At 39.1% G+C, this 21152-nt stretch overlaps 1 protein-coding gene across 1 annotated transcript in view; it reads left to right on the top strand.

Moving 5' to 3' along the window:
• Positions 1 to 5060: 5060 nt before the first annotated feature.
• The window catches only part of PLEKHH2 (pleckstrin homology, MyTH4 and FERM domain containing H2), a 112812-nt gene continuing 96720 nt past the window's right edge, over positions 5061 to 21152 (top strand). Inside the window, 2 exon segments of the mRNA XM_047745630.1 lie at positions 5061 to 5156; positions 12146 to 12275. Of these exon segments, the coding sequence (XP_047601586.1) occupies positions 12153 to 12275 (123 nt within the window). The 5' untranslated portion in view covers positions 5061 to 5156; positions 12146 to 12152.

Genomic DNA, 21152 nt, shown 5'->3' on the forward strand with positions numbered 1-21152 from the left:
ACGCTTAACGACTGAGCCACCCAGGTGCCCCAACAATGTCCTTATAATGTGTCTTCTCTGTAGTTCTTGGTGTCAGGGGATGTTGTGGTCAGTTTTGCTGTGTTTTTTTGTTCCTTTACTTCTGGCTTAAGCTGTCCCTTTATGCAGTAGAAAAAGAAAGAGGGGAAATTTTTCTTTCTTTTTAAAAAAATTTATTTATTTATTTGAGAGAGAGAGCATGAGAAAGAGAGGTCAGAGGGAGAAGTAGACTCCCCACAGAGCTGGTAGCCCGATGTGGGATTCAATCCCAGGATTCCAGGATCATGACCTGAGCCAAAGGCAGTCGCCCAACCAACTGAGCCACCCAGGCACCTGGGAGGGGAGATTTTTAGTTAGGAGCTATGATACAGATCTGTACCAGAATGGCTGGCTCTGGCTGGTAAGTACTGACGCCAAACAGAATAAATCATTAGTCCATATTTAATGCTTTTTTATACTGTCTGGGTCACTGTCTTCCTGTGTGACTCTCATGTGTGGTGTTTTTGTTTTTGTTTTTAACTTAATGGGTCCTGACCAAGTCATGGCTGACTACCCCTCAGTCTGCCTCAGTGGTTCTCTTCCTTTCATTTGCCCTAAAATAAGTGATCTGGAAAGCTCTGCCCCAGCATTTTTCTTTCTCCTTTGTACACATCTGTTCTTTCTCTGTGGTCTTACCTATGCCCACTAAACTCACCTCCACAAGTCCCGGCCTTGACAGGGCCCCACTTGTGAGCTGCTCCCCAAACCAGGCTGTGATAGTGGGGGCCCAGTTCACCTGATGGGGTGAGGTGAGGTTGAATAGGGCTCTGCTTTCATTGCAGACCCAAAAGATTGAGCAGGCCATTACAACCTGGGTACTGGCGACACACCAGCAGGCCAGGAATCTCCGTGGTCCACCTCCAATAGGAAGCTTGCAGCCAGCTCCCTTGGTGACCAGAGTCTGGACATCTTAGGGTATCCCAGCCTATACCCCAGACTTGTATCCCAGTCAGCTGAGGAGAGCTTAATCCTGCCAGCCGTATTTCTTTTTCCCAATCTCCTTCCCCTTGTCTTTGATATATTTCCCCAGGTGCTGGGAATTCTAGTGTCAGAACTGGAGTTTCCACTCTACTCCAGCCACATGCTCCTTCAAGGTGGGGGTTAGTGTCTCCTCCCTCTGTTGGATGTTACATGTCATCAGATTAAAGAGCCAGACCTGTCTTCCCAAGTATTTACCCAGCTGCCTTATCCCTGCTCCCTCCAGTCTCTCTGTCCTTGTTCCCAGTACACCAAGTGGCTGTGTGGTCAGCAATCATTCTGGAATTCACAAGAGTCCCCCCTCCATGCAGATTACCTTGAAATGTATACCCACACTCAGACCTTTCTCCCCAACCCAGCCTGACTCATTTTCTGCTGTCTCTCCTCTCTGGTTGTGCTTGACACATCTAAGCCAAAGCTCATTCTTTTTCCAGTTAACGAATTCCTCTTCTCCTTGTTCCTCTACTTTGGTTAATCATTTCCCAGTGACACAAAGCCTCCCAACCTTCAAATTAGTTGTTAGAATTTGTAGAATCAGTTTTTCAAAAGAAGTTGAGATGCCACATAGAGTAGTGGTTACTGTGACACCAGAATTCCCAGCTCCATGACATAATATCTGGGTAACCCGAGGACAGTGATGGAACTTCTCTGTGCCTCAGTTGTCCCATCTGTCAGATGGGAAAAACAACTGTCCCTGTACCATAAAACTGCCATGAGTTCATATATGCTAAAGTACTTGGAAGAATGCTGGTCGCATTGTGTCACCCTCCTACCATTTTTATCTATCCCCCCGCCCCAGAACCTTCGATTCCACCATGGCCTTCATTTCATTCTCACCCTGAGCCCCCTAGTTCATCTCTTCACAGAACTTGTTCCTTAGTTCCTCTTCCTTCCTCTCACCTGTTCTTGCTGCATGCTGGATAGAGCTTTCTGAAGCACGGCTTCGGTCACCACAGTTTTTCTCCATCACCCCCGGCTCTCACCGGGTTGACGGAAATAGTTCCCCATCTGGTTGCATTGAATCTCCTTGTGTCTTTTCTAACCACCTCCATACTCTTGTCCCATCTGATCTCCTCACATCCCTGTTCAAAACACTGCGTTGGATTCCCAGCACTCCTGGAATAATTGTAGCCCACAGCCTTGCTACTCAAAGTATGACCCTGGAGCTTGTTAGAAATGCAGAATCTTGGTTCCCATCCAGACCTAGTACATCTGAATTCACATTTTGACAAGATCTCTTCCATTAAAGTTTGAGAAGCCCTGCTCTTCGAGGCCTCAGATGGCCTGGTCTTCTTTCGTCAACAGCCTGTTCCTACTCTACTTCTCCCCTTGCTCACTGAGCCTAACTGTGTTCCTGCCTCTCTGACCTCCTTTAGGTCCTTCCAGTATCCCAGAATTCTCCTTACCACAGGACCTGGTACCTATGCTTCCCACAACCTGGGATGCTCTTCCCATCATCCTTTTGCTTTTGCCTGGCTACTTCCTTCAGGTCTCAGCTCAACTGTCATTTTCTCGAAGAAGGCCTTTCTGACTCCTAAAACCAGGCCAGATCTCCTTATTATTCAGTTGTAGCATCTTGTGCTTTTCCTTAGAACACCTAATGCAATTTGTAATCATACATTTATTTGCGTGAATATTTCATGAATGCTTATCTCTCCCCCTAGACCCCAACTCTATGAAGATAGAAACCCATGTTTGTTTTGCTCATCTTTGTATTCCTCAGAATCTAGTACAGTGCCTGGAATATTTTAAGTGCTTAATAAAACATATCTATTGCTGCCTTTGTTCATTCACATGAGATATTTTTTGTATACCTACTATATACCATCCACTAGATGCTGGGTGTATATTAGAAAGGAAAACCACATAGTTTCTGTTCTCATCACAGTCTAGTTGGGGGAAACAGGCAATCAAATAATCACAAATAAATATAATTTTACAACTGAGATAAATACTGTGAAGCAAAGATACAGAATGCCATGAACGTTCATGAAGGCTGGTCAGAGATATTTCCCAACTGCTGCTACTCAATATAAAAAACATAAAATTCAACATGTCTTTTCCTTTTTAGAACAGCTTTATTGAGGCTTAATTCATATATGATTCACTCATTTAAACTATACCTGTCAATGGTGTCTAGCATATTCATGGAGTTGTATAATCATCACCACAAATTTAGAATGTATTCATTTCCCCCAAAGAAACCCCTCTCCCCTAAGCCATCCTTCCCATCCTCCCCTGCCCTTCACCACTACTATTCTATTTCCTGGCTCTATGAATTTACCAATTCTGGACATTTCATGTAAATGAGATCATATAAAATGTGATCTGTTGTGACTTGCTTCTTTTACTTAGTATAGAACTTTCAAAATTTATCTATGCTGTAGCATTTATAAATACCTCATTTCTTTTTATTGCTAAATAATATTCCATTGTTCCATGTGTTTTTTTTAGCACAGCCAGAAACAGGATGCCATTCTACTGTATTTGCCATAGCCAAACAAATTCAGTTTGTCATGTTTCTAGAAAAAGGTGACAGTAAGTAAATGTTGGCTGAGATTCGCAAGGGCGGCAGCCCTGTTTAGAAAACTTCTTTTCATGAGTGACTTTATTCACTCAGCTCTCTCATTCTGTTTAGTATTCTGGCTCACAAACGGAAGTGATTCTATTTTGGCGTTCTTTTTCTCTTTCTCCTGCACTTAGTTCTTTGGTCTCTACTGACTTGCTGCCTTAAATTATGCAAGTTACTTAAACTCTGTTTATTTAACTCCTGCGTGCTCTGAAAAAATAGGCCCGGTCCAGCCTGCTTGTTTGCCAAAGCTGTTTGGAGACAATTTTTCATATGATATGCATCATCAGCTCCCACAGAAGGCAAAAGGAATTTGATGTGTGGGGGTAGTCTGGGATCCAGTCCAAAATTAGTGCTCATCTGGAAGAAATATGGAAGCCTGATACTTGCTCACTGGCCTTTTAGTCGTACTCACGTATTGCCTTGCCTCTAAGGAACTTTGTAAATCTTTATCTCTTTTATGTGTTTTCTATATAAGGTGAGATAAGCTTTAAAAAAAAAAAAGATGGTAATGGAAGAAGCCTTCTGACATCCTTTACTGGCCAACTGTGAACCAAAGAGAGTGATTTGTCTAACCTGGCTTTACGACCTGCAGAAGGATTACCCATGATATTCAGGATTCTGATTTTCCCCCTTGAGACTGTCCTTGCCAGACCCCATCTTGGGATGTAAAATCCAGTTAGATTAAAATTCTCACTCATCTACTTATTCAGGGCTCTGCGTCGGGTGCCGAGGAGGTTGAAAAAAGAAAGAAAATGAATCCCTGGTTTCCAAGAGCTCACAATCTAACGGAGAGATTAGAAGCAGTACGCCAGGCCGAATGAGCTAAGTGCCAAGAGGAGTAGAAACAAGAGAAGAGATTATTGCTAGGGGGGCTGACAGGAATGGTTACAAGGAGATTATTTGAGCTATGTCTTAGAGGACAGTTAGAATTTTTAAAGGGGACGTAGGAAATAGCAGGTAAACGTTCCAAATGGACTTCCCTGAGGTGTGTGAAGGGCAGCTGTAAAAAAATAAACCTGCAAAAGTAGGACGGAGGCCTCGAATACTAGCCCAGGTTGTCGATTCTTGATAATTTAAGCAAAAGAAAGCCAAAGAAATCTTTGGCAGGGCGCACATCAAAAGTGCATTTCAGGACAGTTAACCCGGCAAGAGGGTAAAGGATGGATTGACAAGAAGAGAGACTTCAGGCTGGGAGACCAAACAGGTAGGTGCTGAGCCAAGGCAGAGAGAAGGAGATGACCGCGACGACACCCTCTGAGCTGAACGTGTGGCGAAGACTGGGGGCAGACAGTCCAGGACAGAACTCCCTCCTGAGGCAGGGCCTGGGAGGGTCCAAATTATAGCCACACCCTCAGGTGACGCCAGAGGGCCGCCTGCGCTTCCGATTGGCTATTGCGACCGCCAGTCCTAGGAGAAGGCGGTGCCTGCCCCCCCCCGCCCACCGCCCGCTCCGGCTCCGAGCTGGGCTGGCGCCCACGGAGAACCCCGAAAACCCTGCGCCAGGCGCGGCCAGGACCTCCGGCACTGCAGCAGGGGGCCCGCAGCAGAGGTAGGCAAATGGAGAGGGCCCCGAGCTGAGGGGCGATCCCAGAGGCTCAGATGCCGGGATCCCCGCCCCCTCGAGAGTGTGCAGTCCCGGGGGGCTCGCCGCGCGGAGGCTCGGAGCGGCGGGCAGAACCGGCGGGCGGGAACCGGGACAGTGGAGCGCGTTGGCGCTGGATGGAGCGGGACTGGCCTCCGCGCCTCGGTACTCGGTGTCGCCCCACTCGCTGCCCCCAGGACTGGGGTCTCGGCCGGAGGCGGTGGCCGGGGGCTCCTCGCCCCCTGTTCTCCGGTGACGTTTTGTTTGAAAATGCGGGCCCCGGGTGTGTGGCGCGGCGCGGGCTGTCCTTGGAGTGGGGGGTGTGGGGGCGCGCAGACGGCCGTCCGGTGTCCCTGCGCCCTGTGGCCCGCGCGGCTAGGGATGCTGCGGCTCGGCCTCGGCTTCCTGGGAGCCGCACTGTGATCTCGGGGCTGAAACTCCTCAAAACTTGAAAGAACCATTTTCTGCCCCTCGAGTTGCCCGAATGTCAGGGTGCCCTTAGGTGACCTGCGGTGAAACTGCGCTGGCAGTTATTAGACCTCTTCTTAAAAGACGGAACGTTTGAGCCATCGGTTTTGATGTGCGAAACTCTGTGGAAAGGGCAAGTCGGACGCTTCACGCGTAAAAGCTTTGATGCTGTGCTACCTGCAGGGTCCCTGTTTTCTTGGTGAAAACGCAAGTCCCAGCCTCGACCGCGCAGCGGTGTGTGTCCCTGAGGAGCTGTGGAGTGGGGAGCACGGGGCTGCTTCGGGCAGTGCCACGGAAGGGCGGACTTAGCCCAGGTGGAGCTGGTTGGTGGTCCCGAGGCTTCTCAAACAAGACATGCCTCGGTGTGGTCTGTATGGTCGAGAAAGAGACCCCTTCTGCTTTGGGAAAGAAATAACACAATTACCTGGCCGAGTGAAGCCGTGCCTTACGAGGAGAGAATTAAAGAATGGGAGTGGCTAACCCCGAGTTTCATCAGGATAAGCCTAAATAGAGGAATTCTTTCTTTTCTTTTCCTTTCTCTTTTGGGATTTGGAAGAGAAACAGGAAGTCAGAGATTCGGAGAAAGGAGCATTCACTCCGTAATTGTAAACAGTTTATTTTGTGTCAGTAAATATTTCCCAAAGTCATGGGGCGGCGGGGAGGTGGGTGTTTGGAAAACCAAGACTTATCCTGTCCACCGCAGTTAAGAAGATTACTTTCAAATTCAAAATCTAGAAATGATACTTATTTAGCAGATGGTAAAAAGCCATACAGTTATTTTCTGTAAAGTCAGTGGTAATGGAAAACGATAACGGATGTTGTTCAAAGTTAGAATCTTTACTCAAGATGGTGTATTAACACAACAGTTACTTTGTACTAACCGAAATTGCAGAATGAAATGAGGAAATCAGGTGTCTAGACCTCTGGGGGACCATGAGCCAACCAATCTGTAGTTTAGAATTTTTAAAAATTATGACCCTATTAATAGGGAATGCAGACATTAGATGCCAATTTAATAATATTCTTCAGGTTTTTCTACTTCATTGTAAAATATATAATGAGCATAACTAAAGATATGAATAGGTATGTTTTACTTAGAGTTTATTTATTGTGTCATTTTCATAGCAAAGTCGTCTTGGTAAGATATATGTATGAACTTGCCGTATTTGCGGTTAAAACATTTCCTCTAAATCATTTGAGTTAATGGTGGAATTCTTGGCAGGGATAACTACCAACAATGGATGATTAAATTTGCAAAAGTTGACCTACTAAACATCCATGTAAACTGTTACTTTTTTTAAAAATTATTTTTGTTTTTTAATTTTGGAGTGGAATATTCTACAGTATAAAACAAAGCCCAGAGTTCATGAAGAAAATGATTGTTACACTTTACTACATATTTAAATAAATTTTTTCTTTGTGTATATCACAAACAAGTTTTAAAAGACAATGGATGTGTGGGGAATAATTGTGTAAATAAATGTGTGATGAAAATATTTGTATCTGTATGACTTTCTTAAAAAATTATTTTTATTTGACTATAGTTGACACATAATGTTACATTAGTTTCAGGTATAAAACATAGTGTTTTAACAGTTCTATACAACTGTTACTTTTTCTTTACTCATTTGTAAATGAATGCTCTTTTTAAAATTGGGGTATAATTCATGAGCCATAAAATTTACCTTTTTAAAAGTGCACAGGTTGGGACGCCTGGGTGGCTCAGTTGGTTAAACAGCTGCCTTTGGCCCAGGTCATGATCCCAGCATCCTGGGGTCGAGTCCCACATCGGGGTCCTTGCTTCTCCCTCTGCCTCTGCTGCCACTCAGCCTGCCGGTGCTCTTTCTCTCTCTCTGGCAAATAAATAAATAAAATCTTAAAAAAAAAAAAAAAAACAGTGCGCAGGTCAGTGGCTGTTAGTATATTCATGAGGTTGTACAGCTATCAGCACTATCTAATTCCGGAATAATTTTGATCACTCCAAAAAGAAACCCCAAATTCATTAACTGTTGATCACCGTTGGCTTCTTCACAGCCTTTGGCAACCACTAACTTACTTTTTGTCTCTTTGATTTACCTATTTCATGTAAATGGAATCATATTATACATGGCCTTTTATGTCAGGCTTCTTTTACTTGGCATCTAGGGTAATTGTCATTGCATGTATTAGTACTTTATTATTATTATTATTTAGTACTTTATTCTTTTTTGTGGCTGAATAATATTCCAGTGTGTGGATATACCACATTTTATTTATCCCTTCATCTGATGATGGACAGTTGGATTATTTCCACTTTTTGGCTATTTGTAAAATGTTATTATGAACATTTATATACAAGTTCTGGTGTAGACTTATGTATTCAGTTCTCTTGGGTATATAGTTAGCACTGGTGTTGCTGTGTCATATGGTAACTTTATGTTAAAACTTTTGAGGAACTGTTAAACTATTTACCAAAGCACCTATACCATTTTTACATTCCCAATAGCAAATTATGAGGGTTCCAATTTCTCCACATCCTCACCCACACTTGTTATTATATGTCTTTATTATCATAACCATCCTATTTGTTATGCAGTAATTGTCATGATTTTAATTTGCCTTTTCCGTTATGCCAATGATGTTGAGCATCTTTTCATGTGCTTATTAGCCATTTGTATATTTTCCTTAGAGAAAGGTCTGTTTAGATCCTTTGCCTACTTTTTAACTATTTTGTTTTTTATTGTTGAGTTGTAAGAGTTCTTTACATATTCTGGATAAAAGTCTCTTAGATATATGATTTGCAAATATATTTCTCCCTTCTGTGGTTATTGTTCCATTTTCTTGATGGTGTCCTTTGAAATAAAAGTTTTAAATTTTGATTAAGTCCAATTTATCTATTTTCTTTTTGATTACTTATGCTTTGGATATCAAATCTAAGCAAGTGTTGCCTAACTTATGGTCACAGAGATTTACCCCTACCTTTTGTTCTAAGAGCTCTTGAGCTTTGGCTCTTACATTAGATCTTTGATACATTTTAAGTTTGTTTCTGCATATGTTATGATGGAGGGGGGTCCAAATTCATTCTTTTGCATGTGGATATCCACTTCTCTAGCACCATTGTTGAAAGACTATTCTTTTCCAGTTGAATGGTTTTGGCACTCTTGTCAAAAATCAATCGACTAGGGCGCCTGGGTGGCTCAGTGGGTTAAAGCCTCTGCCTTCAGCTCAGGTCATGATCTCAGGGTCCTGGGATCGAGCCCCGCATCGGGCTCTCCGCTCAGCGGGAAGCCTGCTTCCTCCTCTCTCTGCCTGCCTCTCTGCCTACTTGTGATCTCTCTCTGTCAAATAAATAAATAAAATCTTTAAAAAAAAAATCAATCAACTATAAATGTGAGGTCTTATTTTTGGACTCTTGAGTTTATTCCATTGATCATATGTCTGTCTTTATGGCAATACCATACAGTTTTGACTACTGCAGCTTTGTAGCAATTTTTTGAAATTGGGACATAAAGAGTCTCAAGATTGTTTTGACTATTTTGGACTTGAATTTTCATCTGAATTTCAGATCAACTTGCCAATTTTTACTAAAAATATGCAGTTGGAATTTTGAGAGGGATTGAATTGAATGTATGTGTCCATTTGCAAGTATTGGCATCTGCAAAAAGTCTTCCAATCCATGAACATAGATGCCTTTCATTTAATTAAGTCTTCTTTAGTTTCTTTCAATGATCTTTTGTAGTTTTCAGAGCACAAGTTTTAACACTTCTTTTGCTAAATCAACTAAGTATTTTGTTATTTTTGATGCTATTATTTGTGGAATATATTCTTGATTTCATTTTTGGATTTTTTTTTCTTGCTAATGCAAAGAAAAACAATTGATACAATTGATTGTATTTTTTTAAAAGATTTTATTTATTTATTTGACAGAGAGAGAGATCACAAGTAGGCAGAGAGGCAGGCAGAGAGAGAGGAGGAAGGAGACTCCCTGCTGAGCAGAGAGCCCGATGCGGGGCTCAATCCCAGGACCCTGGGATCATGACCTGAGCTGAAGGCATAGGCTCAACCCACTGAGCCACCCAGGTGCCCCAACTGATTGTATTTTGATCTGGCTTCCTGAAACCTTGCTGAACTCAAGTAGTTCTAATAGCTTTTTAGTGAATTCCTTAGGATTTTCTATGTACGAGATGATGACATCTGAAAAGAGAGATAATTTAGTTTTCTTTTTCCTTTTTCCTTTCTTCTTTTTTAGTTGAATATCTTGTATGTGTGAGGCCCAGAGATAGATTTAGTTTTCAAACTGGATTTTTTTTTTTTAATTTTCTGGCCCTGGCTAGAACTTCTAGTACGACATTGGCTAGAAGTGGTAAAAGGAGACATCCTTGTCTTATTCCTGGTCTTTGGCAGATCGGTCATTTATCATTAAGTATGATGATAGCTGTGGGCTTTTTGTAGGTGCTTTTTATCAGGCTGAAGAAGTTCCCTTCTATAACGAACTTATGGAATGATTTTATGTTGAATTTTGTCAAATGTTTTTCTCTGCATTGAATGAAATGATTATGTGGTTTTTGCCTACTACTCTATTAATATGGTTCACTGTATTGATTTTCATTTGTTGAAAAATATCTGCCTTTATGTTATTTTTTAAACTGTAGAGATTTTACAGTAGAACATATAGTTATTTTAAATATAGAGCAAAAAAATTCACCAACATGAATTAAACTCCTCTTGTTTAACAGTATCAGTACATTTCTGTGCAAAAATACAAATGATTCAATACTTAACATCTCTTTCAGAACTTTTTATTCTATAATATTTCATCCATATTTTCTTTCTGTGTCCACTCAAAAGCTGAGAAAACAAACGAAGAAAAAGTTTGTGGCTGACAAAGTTTGTCCATTATCTATTCCTACATCACTGATAGTAAAGGCTAAAGTGGGGAATGAGAAAGGCCATTAGCAAGGTTGATATCCTTAGAAGGAACTCAGAAAACAATGGTGTGAGCCTTCTATAAAAACAAAGAAATGAAAAGAGAATGATTTCCAGTTTACACTTAAAAGTTTCCCTGAAATTGTGGCTAGAATTTAGGAGCATATGGAGGTTTTGATATGGTTGGTGGTCTTAATAAAGTTGTAGCCTCTGTAAAACAACTCTACTTTTACTTATTTCTAAATTTTTGAATGATAATGTCAGTATTAATGTGAAAATTGGTTTAAGCACAAAACAATATTTATACTAAGAATAATCATATTTTGTGGGTTTTTAGCAACACCAAGTTTTTAAAAACTTGTGTAGGTCTAAGAAGGGCTATATTACACTAAATACTGAGAAAATCAACTTGGTTGATGTGTGAGGGACACATATTTTTGGAAAACAAAATAATGGTACACTTCAGCTGCAGATCTATCCTGAGGTTCTCAGAGTTTTGCTGTCATGTATATGCCAAGACCAGGGCTTGGCTCCTTGTGGAAATCCACTCCTAATGCAAATTTTATTTGTTCAAAGGTAGGGCAATTCAGAAATATATCATCAAGCCATTTATTCTGATGGCCAGATGAAACATTAACATTTAAAACAGCATTTAGGAGTCTTAGAACCAGAAACAATGAAGTTATAAGTTTTTGCACCTTATGGTTTCAAAACCAGTTCCCCTGCCTCCTGGCTTCCCTCTCACAGGGCTTTTCCCTGGAATTTACCTCCTCCAAAAGCAAACATTAATGTCATGGAAAACACCGATTCCAGATTTACTTAATGTAGGTGATTCCAAATTTTATATTTATATCTTTTCTTATGCCAGGAAAAAAACCTATACAAGTATGTCCAAGGTCATAATACTTTGCCCAGTTAAATATGCCAAAGGATTTTTGGCTTGAAAGAGAGCTTGGACCAAGGTAAATTTAGGGTGATGGTAAGTAATGATTGTAATATAAATCTAACTTATAATTGTAGGGATATTAATGAAGTTTCTTTGATTATTCTATCATGCTACCAACTGAATCAAATTGAGATATTCCTGTAAATTTAGGAGTGTGGTGAAATTATGAGCTGAAAGTTTAAAAAATTATGAGCTGAAAGGTTAAAAAAATGTTTTATCTGTTGGGCAGAGCTAAAATAATGCCAGTAGTATGTGTTTGGGTGGTGCTATTATTCTGTCCAAAGTAGTGTTACAAATAGCAGTATTTAATTTGTTCCTCCAATATACTCAGGGGGAACGATGGTTGGTTATTATCAGTGTCCTGCTTTTTCAAGATTGGATAAACTGAGACATGGAAAGGATAACATTACATAGAAAAGTTGAATAATAAACACATTGGGCCTCCAACCCTGGCCTCCTGTCTCCCACTAAGTTTTTTTCCATGAGCTATACAGCCAGTTCTGAAATTTATCTGAGAATTTATAAAATTTGTATGTGGATATCATTAGATGATAACTAGAGTGTGTACATGGGATGATGTAATGAATTATCCTGAATGCTAATGGGTATTACATTGTTTGAATGCCTTCTTTTCTAGAATAAATATGGCAGAGCTTTCTGAGACAGAAGGACCAGTAGATTGGAAAGAACGATGTGTAGCTCTGGAGTCTCAGCTCATGAAATTTAGAGTTCAAGCAAGCAAGATAAGAGAGCTCTTAGCAGAGAAGGTAAGCTTTTCTCTCCAAACTTTGTTGTTCAACAGCAGCTGTTTGGGGCATATTTCATTTACATTATATACTCTCAGTATTTGGGGGGGGGTAAACATTTTTAAAATAAAGAATGTAATTTAACTTTCTGTCAGGACTTTGAAGTTATTTTTGACATATCCTTTTGCCAGTTTCAGAGTGAGTTGGACATTAGCAAAAAGCATTTGCCGATACTAGTGGAATATGTAAGAATTGTGCGTATTTGATGAATGGGGAGTTCATTCATTCCAGAGAGAAAAGCTGTAATTTATTTGATTTTATTAGAGGTGTGTGACAGCATTTTAATTTACTAAATGTTAAGGAAAATCATGTTTAAAGTGATTATAGAAGAATATTCCCCTTTTGATAGTAAAACATGTTTATACTGTATTTGAAAGTATGCATCTGTTTAGTAATTTGTATTGACTAACTCTATGTCACTAAACTATGATCTGGGCTAGAATTGAGTTTAATATAATTATATGCTTCCCTTAATAGTTCTAGTCATGTAATTAAAATTTCATCTATGTCATAGGAATTTTTTCACATATATATGTGTAAAACTCATGGATTAATTAATTCATTCATTTGTTCATTCATTCAACAAATATTCACTGAGGGCTTATTTTGAGTCATACACTCTTCTTAATGCTATACTTACATCTGTGAACAAGAAAACCCATATTCCTGTTTTCAGGGAACCTGGATTCTCGACCTGTACTGTCCAATATGGCAACCACTGGCCACAAGTGACTATTGAGCCCTTGAAACGAGGCTAGTGCAAATTGACACGTGTTGCAAATGTAAAATACACCTCAATTTCAAAGATTTGGCATGAAAAAAAGAATGTAAAATATCTTAGCAATAATTTTCATACTGATCACATGCTGAAATAATATTTTGGATATTAGATTAAATAGAAAAATACTAAGATTAATGATATCTATTTCTTTTTACTTTTTAAAGATGGTTACTAGAAAATTTTAAATCACATATGTAACTCACGTTGTATTTCTTTTTTAAAAGATTTATTTATTTATTTTTAAAAATTTTTAAATTATTTTTTACATTTTAATTTCAGGGTAGTTAACATACAGTGCTATATTAGTTTCAGGTGTACAATATAGCGATCCAACAGTTCCACATGTTACTCAGTCCTCATCAAAGCCAAGTGCACTCCTAATCCCCTCCACCTGTTTCACCATCCTCCAACCACCTCCCCTCTGGGAACCATCTGCTTGTTCTCTATAGTTAAGAGTCAGCTTTTCATTTGTCTCTTTTTTTTCCCTTTGTTCATTTGTCTTGTTTCTTAAATTCCACATATGAGCGAGATCGTATGGTATTTGTTTTTCTCTAACTTATTTCACTTAGCATTATTCTCTCTAGACCCATCCAAGTTGTTGCAAATGGCAAGATTTCATTCTTTTTTGTGATTGAATAATATTCCATTGCATATCTTTATCCATACTTCTGCTTCCATAGTTTGGCGATAACGCTGCAGTAAACATAGGGATGCATGTATCTCTTCCAATTGGTGTTCTCATATTCTTTGGGTAAATCCCCAGTAGTGCAGTTACAGGATCATAGGTTTGTTCTATTTTTAATTCTTTGAGGAGCCTCCATACTATTTTCCACAGTGGCTGCACCAGTTGGCCTTTCCACCAACAGTGAATGAGGGTTTCTTCTTCCCATCCTTGCCAACACTTGTTTCTTATGATTTTGGTTTTAGCCATTCTGACAGGATGGCTCACATTATATTTCCATTGGAAGGTGCTGTCTAGATGGAGACATAAATGGTATTAATTGTAATTCCTAACTGATCAGAAGAATTTACAGGTGCTTTCTCAAGCACTTGTTTGCATAATCCTTTGGGATGGAGACTGGTACATACATCACATATTCAAAAGTGATTGTTAATCTTTTGATTAATTGATAGCTAACAATCTCTCTCTTTTTTTTAAAAGATTTTATTTTTAAGTAATCTCTACACCCAGTATAGGACTCAAACTCACAACCCCAAGATCAAGAGTCTCATGCTCCACAGACTGAGTTAGCCAGCTACCCTGCTAGCTGAGACTCTGTTAGCACAAAAGTATGCTACTAAAACCCAGGAAAACATTATCTTAAATTTTTGTGCTTTAACGTCTTTTAGGTGGAAAGATTAAAATTATTCTATTCACGTTGGGTCAAAGGATGACCTAGTAATAGACTTTGTGGAATAAATCCCCAATATCAATTGGCTTTTTATCACTATTAGAATAAAAGTTATAATCTGGGGGCACCTGGGTGGCTCAGTGGGTTAAGCCTCTGCCTTCGGCTTAGGTCATGATCTCAGGGTCCTGGGATCGAGCCCCGCATTGGGCTCTCTGCTCAGCAGGGAGCCTGCTTCCCCCTCTCTCTCTGCCTGCCTTTCTGCCTACTTGTGATCTCTGTCGGTCAAAAAAATAAATAAAATCTTTTTTAAAAAAAGTTATAATCTGAAAAAAAAATCCCACTTTGAATATCTCTTAAGTTAAGGAAGCTTATTCTAACTCAGTGACTCATAATTAGTCTTTTGCTCCTGTCTCTATGAAAATCATTTCCCAGATTGTGCTGATTTATCTAGTATTTTCCACAATCCCAGCCAGTCCATACAATGATTTTATTAAGATCATCAATTATATGCGTGCTGCTACGCCTCATGGACACTTACTAGGTGTTGCCTTAGCCTTTTAGCAGTTAGCACACTGTTGGCCACAGCCTCCTTAAAATTTTCTTGGTTCCCTTGACTTCTGGGTTTCTTTGTGGACTAAACAGGAGTTATGCTTACTTGGGTTTCAGTGAATTGACCTTTAAGTTCTAAATTTTATGGCAACATTTGTTCTTCAGAAGGCATGTTTCAACAGATTCTTTATGAGTGCCCATTTTTCAGAATTTAAAAGTGTAATTTTCTCTATAAGTATATTTATAAAAAAAGCTTTTTGATTGTTAGTTTATGTTTTTAGGTTTTGGTTTTTTTTTTTCTTTGCTGGTGAATGAATGGTGAGAGGCATATTATTTCAAAATTGCTGTTGTAGGGGACCTGGGTGGCTCAGTTGATTAGGCATCTGCCTTTCGCTCAGGTCATGATCCTGGGGTCCTGGGATCGAGCCCCTCCTGCTTCTCCTTCTCCCTCTGCTTGCTGCTCCCCTGCTTGTGTGAGCATGCTCGCTCTCTCTCTCTTCCAGAAAAATAAATAAAATCTTTAAAAAGAAATTGCTATTGTTGTTGTGGTTTCTTTCCTCCTCCTTCGTTTTCTTCATCTTCTGTATTTTTTTATCTGTGACTTAGATCCTGTGACAGATCTAAGAGATGAAATTATTCAGATGTGTTTTATACAGTGGAAAGTGGACAAGTATGCCAAGTTACTCATGGTTTTCCAGTAAATATATTCAACACTAAAAGGAGAATAATGTTTTTCATGATATTTTCTGTTACGTTCCATTACGAAATATTTTTCCCTAGATTAAAATTATTTTTGGTGCCCACCCATGTTCTAATAAAAATACCAAATATTTGTTGATTTATTACGTGCTAAGCACTTTATAGACATAATTTATTTAATTCTTATAATAAGCTCTGAAGTAAGACATTTTATTTTTCCCATTTTACAGATTGGGAAACTGATGCTTATTATGTGCCGGGCAATCTTCTTTATATATACATTGTTAGTGTTTTATAGATATAAAAAAGTTAATACACACACACACACACATACACACACACAAATCTAGCTATATGTTATAAATAGTATGTATAGAAATATATTACATATTTATATAATATATAAGGTGCTTTATCCATATTGACTTTTTAATTCTTATAACAACCCTATGAGGTAGGTTCTAATATTACTCTTTTTTACCCAAGAGGAAACTTAGGCACATAAAAGTTCTTCAACTTGCCCAGGTTTATGCTAAAGAGTGAGTGATAGAGACAAAAACTGAAACTGAGCATTCTGCTTTTAGAGCCTGACTTCTTAGCCATCATCTCTATGGCTTCTCTAATCTAGTTTTATTACCACATTCCTTGCTTTCTGTGATATACTCAGCCACTCATCTATTCTGTCTTCTCCTCAGCCATGCAACATTTAAACCCATCTCTGCTCGAGGGCAGGTATCTGTGTGTGTGTTAGGTATCTGTGTGTGTATGTATGTAGTAATAACAATTTACATAGCACTACATATTTTTGAAGAAAACCCTATTGCATTGCTTCTGCATGCCAACTTGAGTCAAATGTTGCATTCCAGAGGCCAGTCTGGTCCCATCCATAACCTTTGGTTTTGTGTTAGGACCAGTCTGCCCCAAGGCTTCTCCCGGATAGTTCTCCAGACCTTCCCCGCAAATGAATGCAGGCCCAAGGCTGAAGATTCTTGAGAGAATACTAATTTGATTCTTCAGCTCTTTGCCAGGAATTCTGGCCAGTTTTTCTTTCCTGCAACAGTTCTGGTTCTTAGTTCTGTTTTATTGGCACTGGCTATAGGCAGCTAACACTAGGTGCCAACTATGGTTCCTAAGCCTTTGCTACAACAACCATTAGCTGATTTAAACCCTACATTAACCCTGTGGGGGAACTATTATTAATACTGAATGTCAAGATGCTGACATTAAGATTGAGAGTATTTAAGTAGTATGCCCAATATCATACAGCTAATGAATAAAAGAATGGGCATTAAACCTTCAATCTTTCATACTTTTTGTGATGCAGCTAAGAGTGTCAGCCACATAGAAGGAACTCATTATGTTCCTGTATCTTTTTAAAGAGACACACTTGTTAAATGTACAAGGAAATGACTTAAATGTAATTACGAATTAATAAGAGACATATTTCTCAATTTTTTTAGAAAAAATACATGAGATGATCTCAGAGTGTTTTGATAATTAAAGATGGATTTCAATTAATTATCCTTAATTTTTTTAGAGATGAAATAGGAGAATAAATGAGATTTTTAAAAAAGAACTATTTTTGCTTCATATTTTTTTTTTCCATTGCAATTTCCAAGTAACTTTGAATATTGAAGCTTGTGAAGAAAAAGGCCTTATTGAAGTCTTGGGCAAATACTGCTATAAGTGGGAGAGGTCTTTAGAGGAATTTAAGGAATGGTGTTGGAAATATCTCTAGTATGCCAAATATAAACTCTTCAGGGAAGCTGAGATTTAAGTAGTTTTCCTACTTTACAGTATTACTAGTTAGTGTTCTGAGTCACGGAGGGAAAGGGGAAAGTTTTTTTTTTAAGTTGAAATGAATGCCGTTTCCTATGGAGTAGGTTTTCAGTAAAAAAAAAAAAAAAAATGTTGAAAATATGAAGAATTTTCCTTTGGGCATCAGCATGACCCTTGTAAAGTAATGTCTCGGTTACCTGATACAGTATCACTGTCTGGGATTTCCTGCCACTTGACCCTCCTCTGTGAATATGATTCCCCTGACGTGGTCTAGGATTCTCTCGGAATGAGGAGCCCCTGGATGGCATAGTATTTGCCTTTATATAACGGTCCAGTACAACATTATGACCACCCTATATTATTTTTTTTCTAAAGATTTTATTTATTTATTTGAGAGAGGGAGAGAGAGAACATGAGAAGGGAGAAAATCAGAGGGAGAAGCAGACTCCCTATGGAGCTGGGAGCCCGATGTGGAACTCGATCCCAGGTCTCCAGGATCATGACCTGAGTTGAAGGCAGTCTCTTAACCACCCAGGCACCCATGACCACCCTATTTAAATTACACATCCCTCAATCACTCTGTTGCCTCACCTAATATTTCTCAGTACCTGACAGGAGTTACACATACACCGACATTGAGACTTGGGAGGCTAATTTAAATATCAGTTATTGGGCAACTGACTGAAGATATTATTTATTATAACAAAATAAATAAAAATGGCGATAGAGTCTTTCATGGGCTCTGTTGGGGAAAATCAGGAAGAGATACTTGGTGGGGAATTGCTGGCCATATCAGTGAGTGTGAAGGCCTTAAAGTAACCAATCTGTACACACACATAGACACACACACACACACACACACACACACACACAGGAATATTACTCAGCCATCAAAAAGAATGAAATCTTGCCATTTGCAATCATGTGAATGTACCTAGAGGGTATAATGGTAAATGAAATCAAGTAGTTAGAGAAAGACAAATACCATATGATTTCACTCATATGTGGAATTTAAGAAACAAAACAGATGAACATAGGGAAAAGGGAAAAAAAAAAGAGAGGGAAGCAAACCATAAGTTTCTTAATCATAGAGAACAATCTAAGGGTTGTGGGAGGGGCCGATGGGTGAGGGATGGGCTAGAGGGGTGGTGGGTGTTAAGGAGGGCACTTGTGATGAGCAGTGGTTGTTGTACCTAAGTGATGAATCACTTTATTCTTACCTGAAACAAATATTGCTCTCTATGCTAACTAATTGCAATTTATAAAAACTTGAAGTTAAAAAAAAGATATACATACTACAGTGCAAAAAACTCTGCCAAGTTTATTTGTATACGGTGCTTAGAACACCAAGTATTAAATGTGGCGGCGTTAGCATCCAAGGTCAATAGCGTATTGCCTTTTGCCACTTGATGCTATGTTGACTGTGGCTACAGAGGGCACTTTTATGGTAGTAAATCAAAGCACTAGGTTTAGAATTTGCTACTTTATTTTGTTATTGTGTAAGTAGCTTGTTTGTAAAAATACCTGTTTTTGTCCAAAGCCTGACATAGGGCAGCAGATTATTTCAACTTTCTTTTAGTGACGTGGTAGGGACTGCTTGTGGACTTGACCCAATATTTACATTATAGTATATATTATGAAAGTAAAAACTTATTTGAATATTTCCCACATTGCTTTTTTTTTTTTATTTTGCAAAGTTATTTTCCAGCTTGAGTGAGTATAAAAACAATCACTCAAAATCAAAGTATTGCCTTTCCTAGTACCCTTATGTTTAAACTCATATTAAAGTGTTCTAAACTTTGTTGAGCATACTTAGTGTATATTTACTTTATGCAATGTGAAGTTCTCAGTATTCATGATCTATAATATGGATTGTGAAAATGTAGTGATTTTCTTTTGTCAAGTTTATCCTTGCTTTTAAATAATTTTTTTAGAAAGAGTTGAAACTTTCATCCATTCATTTATTTGTTCAATATACATTTATTGAATTTCTGTTATGTGGTATTCAGTACCCCTGCCTCAGCCAATGTTATGTAATTAAAGACTACATTCAGAATCTGGGGGGACACTTCTTAGTTTATTTACTATGTAGTGGTAGAATTACATTAGAATCTCAGGTTCCAAATTTAGCCTTAGTCATACCTTTGTCCCTGTGCTTCGTTCTGTGATATGTTCCATGAGAATATGCAATTTAAAATTCTTCCTCCTACAGCGGAAGCGTGCTGGGCCCATAAAATTCTTCCTCCTACGAATGTTAATATCACTTTAAATTCCCAAGAAAAGATATGTAGGCTAAAAGAATAGCATACATGGGATAGAAATAAAGATGAATGCTTTCCAACTAAGAATTTTGTGGCCTCATGTATTGGGAACATGTTTTCATATGGTTCTGTGTAACTATACACTGTGTGGAGTTTATAAATACCAAAGCAGCTGTGGTTTAACTAAAAGACCACTAGGGAATCGGACCATGAAGACTCAAATCCCAGCCATGTCACTGGCTGGGAGCATAAGCTTATACAAGGCATACTCATTCTGAACATCAACTTCCTGATCTTCATGACGAGCATAACAATTTTTGTCCTATGGTATGGCTATGAAATAATGTAGTGGAAAGTTTCTGGTTCTTAAACACTAACTAGATTTTTTTTTTTTAAGTTCTCTTCTATTCCCTGAATTATTTTTCTTTCCTCTGAGATAATTGCCCACTTTTATGTCTGTTTGTTTCAGGTTGTAAACTTTTCTCAAATCTCTGATGACTTTTGATGGTCCCTTCATATTTAAGAATAGGGCATCTGAAAAATTGACCAGCATTTGTGTGTAAATAGTCAATGCTGGTCAACTGTCAATCTTTGTTTTAGAATGAGTTGGGGGGAGGGGGAACTGCCTATTAAACCATGAACCCATAAATGCTACAGTTGTTGTGGACTGGTGCCCTCCAGACAATTTATTCAGTTTTGTAAGAGAAGAACATTTCCATTTTCAACAGGAAATAAATGCTTAGCTGCTGAACATTTGGCACATGGGGATAAGTAACAAGGTTTCACGGAGTTACTTGACTCTAAGTGCTACATATTTTCCATTAATACCTACTATTTTCATCCTGCCCCCTTCATTCCTGCTCTAAGTCTTTACAAGATTCTGTGAGGATATTAACTCCCGGGAGAAACCCAGGACCCTCCAGTCCTTATTCTTCAACTATACTTTCTGCTTTATCAAAAACAAGGGGATTAGGGGGCCTGGGTGGCTCAGTGGTTTAAGGCATCTGCCTTCAGCTCAGGTCATGATCTCGAGGGGGCCTGGGATCGAGCCCTGCATCTGGCTCTCTGCTCAGCAGAGAACCCACTTCCCCCTCTTTCTCTGCCTGCCTCTCTGCCTACTTGTGGTCTCTGTCTGTCAAATAAATAAATAAAATCTTAAAAAAAAAAAAACCCAAGAGGATTCAATGAATATATGCACATTTAATGGTGAGCTTATCTCCCCACTTCCAACCTTCCTCTCTGACATGGCTCCTAAGATGCTGGCAGCCAAACATTTATCCAATGGGGAAGACTGAAAGTCTCTGGCAAATCTCATCAGCCCAGGAAGAAAGAGGAAATAATGCTGACTATCAGTGGTTCCCCAACAGAAAGCCCAGCCAGATCACCTAATGTTAAAGTTCATGGTCAACAAGCCCCA

Source organism: Lutra lutra, chromosome 9, assembly GCF_902655055.1.
Source record: "Lutra lutra chromosome 9, mLutLut1.2, whole genome shotgun sequence".
In the NCBI taxonomy this organism is placed as follows: Eukaryota; Metazoa; Chordata; class Mammalia; order Carnivora; family Mustelidae; genus Lutra; species Lutra lutra.